Consider the following 6167-nt stretch of genomic DNA (forward strand, 5'->3'; position numbering starts at 1 on the left):
TCCAGAGCCGAGGGTTGCCTACCCCTGTTCTAACCCAAACAAGAGGTACAAGTGTATTATCTGGTCAGAACAAGAACTGGGTCGAATACATCCTCATGCTTCTTTGGATACTTCCATGCCCATTTTATCATGTACGGGTTAAATACATTCATTGTTATTTGCAAATGTTATTGCAGCTAAAAGCAGCATTTATATACTCCTTTCTGTTCTCTGATTCTGACTTTTAAAAGCAAGGCTTTTTTAAGTGTAGCAGCATTACGTTCTACTCCAGGTCTGTTAAGCAGCTGGTTCTGCTACATTGTTTCATGAGTCAGGAGTCTTTTAAAAAAATGTCTTTACTACGGTGACCCTGGAACTTGCCCAACCTGTATGGAAGTTTCAGGGTTTCAATTATTCTCAGCACATGACATAGTTTCCTTCTGGTTCTATGAGAGTTTATCTCACTCACAGGTGGATCACTCAATATCATGAAACTTTTTCTCAGAGATACATTGTTTCATTATCATGTTCCACTTTTAGCTTCATTTCTGTTTTTTTTAGGTCTCACTGCTAGTTATTTAAAGTGCCTTCCATGGCTCGCTTACTAACTTCTTCATCTGCCTTGAGATGGGGGACAGTAACGTCCTCTCAGTCAGTTCTGCTAAGAGCATACAGCTCAGGGAGCTCCGATACAGAGTATCTGCGCAGAAGCATTGTTCCAACTATGCACTTCCAGAAAAGCCTGCCAAGGTGAGTCAGTGGATATGTACATTTGATTCAAGTCGAAAACACAAATAGAACATTTTGCATAATGAAATTCTATGAAAGTCTTCAGTAAATTACTTTAACACATAATACTACTGCATAATACTACTGCAGTAATGTTTTAATGGTAGCTGTAGTCAGAATCAACAGCGCAGAAAATAGCTTTCTTCTTTTAAAGAGAAGGAACGGTGAAATCACTGGGAGGGTTGGGGGTGATAAATGTTAGGAACCCCCCAGTGATTATAATCACTTGCCCGATACACTGGGCCCATGCTTTCACTAGCACAGAACTGCACCTGCTCAGGATATTTCTGTGGGATCCTCTTGTTCAGGTTCTTCTTTCTTCGATGGCACTTGGCCAACACATTTGAGTAGAAAAAAGCTTTGACATCTGGCACCCCAAGTGATTAAAACGTCTTTAAATACAAATTTACAAATAACTTAATGTAATGTTTCTTATGTATTTTGGAAAAGCTGCTTAGAATTAAATAATTTAAATTTGATATAGGCAGTGTCGGACTGAGATGCCAGGAGCCCACCAGAAAACCTTAGACCATGGGCACACCAGAAAACCTTAGGCCACTTTCAAACTATTATTCCTCCTCTCCTTGCTCAACCTCTTTATTCTACTAGTCTTTTATATCTACTTACTATATTCTTCCATTATTATGCATTTCCCCCCATAAAGGGAATGACCATGAAATAGGCTAAATGGTTAGAAGCAAGAGGCCCACTGACACCTGGGCCCACTGGGAGTTTTCCTGGTACCCCAGTGGGCCAGTCCGACACTGGATATAGGGGTGTATAAGGCCTTTAATATAAAACAATACTGAAAGTATAAAACAGTATATGTGAAAATGTAAAAAAGCCTGATCAATGTTACATATTTTTCTATTTTGTTTTGTCTTCTCAGGCTGCCAATTCCTAAACTTGAAGACACTATAAAGAGATACTTGAATGCACAGCGACCTCTGCTGGATGATGTTCAGTTTAAGTATGCATTAAGGGTAGGGCACCATGTGACCTTATAGTTTTTTAAAACACTAAAATGTGAATATTTTTCTCTTATATACTAGGAAAACTGAGCAGCTGGCCTTGAACTTTCAGAACGGTGTTGGAAAGCAGCTGCATGAAGAGCTAGTGCAGCAGGACAAACAGAACAAACACACAAGCTATATCTCTGGTAAGAATGTAGTAATACTGGCTAGGGCTACAATAGACTGTTTCAGATTTCAGTGGCAAAATGCATATGCCGGCAGAGAAACAGCCCCATGTGGCCCTAGATTTACTGTCACTGATCATTCTATTTCCCCCCACCCTTTATAGCATTGTCCTGAAACATGGGCCTTGAAAACACAGATTTGAACTAACTGTAACTAATAAGTGCAAGTAATTATGTAACATCCAAATACTGAGGTGGGAATTCCATGCATTTGTTAACATGATGACTGTCACAGACTTCTCAGACACTGGAGTTTTGTGCCTATTTGTTTTTCCTGGAAAAAGTTGTAGAGATAAAATAGCTGATGTAACCCTATGTGCCCATGACTGGCTTTTATCAGTGATAAATCATAGGCATATCCTATAATTTAGAAGATTAAAGTTTTGTTTAAATTAATTGTTTAGGCGTTCTCTCAAGATATACAATAAATATGTAAAGACTTAAGGGGCAGATTTACATAGGGTCGAATATCGAGGGTTAATTAACCCTCGATATTCGACTGCCGAATGTAAATCCTTCGACTTCGAATATCAAAGTCGAAGGATTTATCGCAATTAGAACGATTCGAAGGATTTTAATCAATCGATCGAACGATTTTTCTACGACCAAAAAAACATTAGAAAGCCTATGGGGACCTAACATTGCACCTCGGTAGGTTTTAGGTGGCGAAGTAGGGGGTCGAAGTTTTTTTTAAAGAGACAGTACTTTGACTATCAAATAGTCGAACGATTTTTAGTTTGAATCGTTCGATTCGAAGGTCGAAGTAGCCAATTCGATGGTCGAAGTAGCCAAAAAAATCATTCGAAATTCGAAGTTTTTTTTCTTCTATTCCTTCACTCAAGCTAAGTAAAGGGCCCCTTGCAGTGAAATGATTTTGTCTGTTGCTTAACATATGCATGTTTTAAATAGACTGATAGATCCTGCAGAATTGCAGGACATGCTTATTGGTTGTCACTTAACATATTCAGCCAGGGGTTAAAGTTGAGTGTGTTATATGGTGACAATGGTAGCTAAACATGTACTCGTTTTAATTTGCAGGTCCTTGGCTTGATATGTATATGTGCGCCCGTGATTCCGTCGTTCTGAATTTTAACCCCTTTATGTCTTTCACACCTGACCCAAGGCCAGATTATAACAGGCAGCTGATCAGAGCCACAAACATGACCGTTTCTGCCATGCGTTTTTTAAAGTCCTTGAGAGCTGGGAATTTGGAACCTGAAATCTTCCATTTAAATCCAGCAAGAAGTGACACACTGACATTCCGGAAATTAATCCGGTTTGTGCCCGCCTCTCTTTCCTGGTATGGTGCATATATGGTGAATGCATATCCTTTAGACACGTCGCAATATTTCCGTCTTTTTAACTCTACTCGCATTCCAAAACCTAACAGAGATGAACTTTTGACAGATGAAAAGGGTAGACACTTACTGGTTCTATGGAAAGGGAACTTCTATGTATTTGATGTCATAGACAGAGATGGAAATATAGTGAAGGCATCAGAAATCCAGGCACACCTTCAGCACATTTTGTTTGATACCACCCCGACCCCAGAATTCCCACTAGGATATTTGACCAGTGAGGAGAGGAACACATGGGCAATTCTAAGGCAGCAATTGCTGGATAACGGGAATGAAGAGGCTCTGGCAAAAGTAGATTCTGCTGTGTTTTGCTTATGCCTGGATGATTTCCCTATTAAAGATAGTGTTCATTTGTCACACAATATGCTGCATGGTTCTGGTCTGAATCGCTGGTTTGACAAGTCATTCAGCATTATTATGACTGAAGATGGGACAGCCGCTATTAACTTTGAACACTCATGGGGAGATGGAGTTGCTGTGTTAAGGTTCCAAAATGAGGTTTTTAAGGACAGCACACAGAGGCCAGCAATATCTCCAGAGTCATGTTCTGCTCCTGTGGACTCAAGCAAAGCAGTTCAGAGACTGAACTTTAACTTAGATGACTCTTTGAAAGCTGCAGTAACAAATGCCAAAAATAAGTTTGACACTTCTGTAAATGCACTATCCATTGCAATGATGGAGTTCAAGAAAGGAGGAAAAAAGTTTCTCAAGACACAGAAGCTGAGCCCTGATGCTATTTTGCAGCTGTCCTTTCAGATGGCTTTTCTGAGACAGTATGGCAAGACAACGACCACATATGAAGCCTGCAGCAATGCAGCATTTAAACATGGTCGCATAGAGACCATTAGGCCAGCTTCCATATATACTAGGAAGTGTTCGGAGGCATTTGTTATGCATCCCTCGAAGTATAGCCCAGCAGAGCTCCGCAGCATGCTCCAGGAATGCTCAAAATACCACAGACAACTGACCAAGGAAGCAGCGATGGGTAAGTTTCAACATACCAATATGTATAACTCAGTTGTATGTGGTACTGCTTTGAGATTCCTAAAAATATAAGAAAACCATTCAGCACAAACAAGAATATTACTAAATAGAAACATATATAATTTATCCATATTTCATTGGTCAGGTGCGGTTATCACACCGTCTACTTTTCACCCAAATTGAAGCAGATGTATGCTGTTTTTGGAATTCTGAAAGGTCTAACAGTGTTTAGAATATATGTCCACCTCATGTAGGAAGAATTTTTACAACGGTATTATTAAATGCCATCAAGTCAGTTTCAGCTCTGGCGACCATATGGATAATGTTAGTCCAGAATGTCTCCTGTTTTACAGCTTAGATATCAGTATGTATGTGTCTTTTTAAAGGGGTGGTTTATATGAACTAGATCACAAACTGTCACTATTGTGTACATAATTAACAGCTGTGTTTTTCCTCCTCAAGGTCAGGGTTTTGATCTGCATTTATTTGCACTGAGATACTTGGCATCAAGCAAGGGGCTTTCACTTCCTGAAATTTACCAGGACGTCCCATATGCACAGATTAATCATATCATTCTATCCACCAGCACACTCACCAGCCCTGCTCTACAGAATGCAGGCTTTGCACCAGTAGTGCCGGATGGGTTTGGAGTAGCATACTTTGTACATGATGATTGGATTGGCTGCACAGTTTCTTCATATCCGGAGTGTGATGTGAGACAGTTTGTGCAGTGTGTGCATCAATCCCTGGATGACTTCTTCAGTGTTCTGCAAGACAAACCCTTGAAATAATGCAGTTTGGAAAGAAACATTTCATGAATGTCTGCATACCAGAAAATGACAGGTCACTCAAGATATTTGATTTGGTTTGATTTTTTTTTTTTGAAAGAGAAAATACATCCTTATATTTATATTGAGCTTTCCATTAATTTCCCTTCATTTTCAGTAAGGCATAACTAACTTTGCACACAGGTTTTTTTTGTATCATGGACAGCACCACTCACGGTTTTTCTTTCCTTTAAAAAGCCTTTATTAAGCCATGGGCTCTGACCCAAACAAATCGGCAACGTTTCAGACCACCATCGGTCTTGGCTTGATAAAAGACTGATGGCGGTCTGAAACTTTGGCGATTTGTTTGGGCAAACAAGTTGAAGGTGGAAACTGTTGGACTTGCACCAGACTGAAGCAATCTGCAAAGTGCTGACTAAATCACCTGTTGAATTATTTTGCACACAGAACATTCCCTCAGTTCATATTTGTACATGATTTAAACATGATAAACTCTTTATAACCACTAATGATTTTTTTTAGCTGCCGGAAAATGTCTGCTTGAGCTCAGGGGCAATCCTGGCCCCTCTGCCGCCTGAGGCATGCAGCAGTTGCTTTTGCCCCCCCATCCCCCGGAAATTAGCTCTTAAAGTACCAGGAGCAGCATTTTTGCTGCCCCTGGTACCTAGTGGGGCGCAACCCCAACTTGCCTCATTGGCGAAGCACCCCTGCTTGAGCTGTGGAATTAGTGTTCTGTTTGCACAATAATCCATGCTCTCTGTATCAGGTATTTCTGTTACTTGTGTAGCTGTCTAACTGCAATGAATAGTGATGAGTCTGTACAATCATTTCTTTGTACCTTAGCTCTATTAAGAGTTAAAGGGGCCCATTTACTAAGGGTCGAAGTGAATTTTCGAATGAAAAAACTTCGAATTTTTTTTGGGTACTTCGACCATTGAATATGCCAAATTCGACTGTGAAAATAGTGAAAGTGAAAATACTTCAACCATTCGAAAATCGAAGTACTGTCTCTTTAAAAAACTTTGCCACCTTAAACCTGCCGAATTGCTATGTTATCCTATGGGGACCTCC

The 6167-nt window shown here is 40.0% G+C and overlaps 1 protein-coding gene across 1 annotated transcript; it reads left to right on the forward strand.

Annotated features, from left to right (window-relative positions):
- Nucleotides 1-300: 300 nt before the first annotated feature.
- Nucleotides 301-5344, forward strand: cpt2.L (carnitine palmitoyltransferase 2 L homeolog). Its single transcript, XM_018258446.2, has 5 exons — nucleotides 301-729; nucleotides 1658-1738; nucleotides 1821-1927; nucleotides 3005-4309; nucleotides 4771-5344. The coding sequence occupies exons 1-5, from the start codon at nucleotides 572-574 to the stop codon at nucleotides 5097-5099; spliced, it is 1980 nt and encodes a 659-aa protein (XP_018113935.1). The 5' UTR covers nucleotides 301-571; the 3' UTR covers nucleotides 5100-5344.
- Nucleotides 5345-6167: the final 823 nt, after the last annotated feature.

Source organism: Xenopus laevis, chromosome 4L (assembly GCF_017654675.1).
Source record: "Xenopus laevis strain J_2021 chromosome 4L, Xenopus_laevis_v10.1, whole genome shotgun sequence".
NCBI classification, from domain to species: Eukaryota; Metazoa; Chordata; class Amphibia; order Anura; family Pipidae; genus Xenopus; species Xenopus laevis.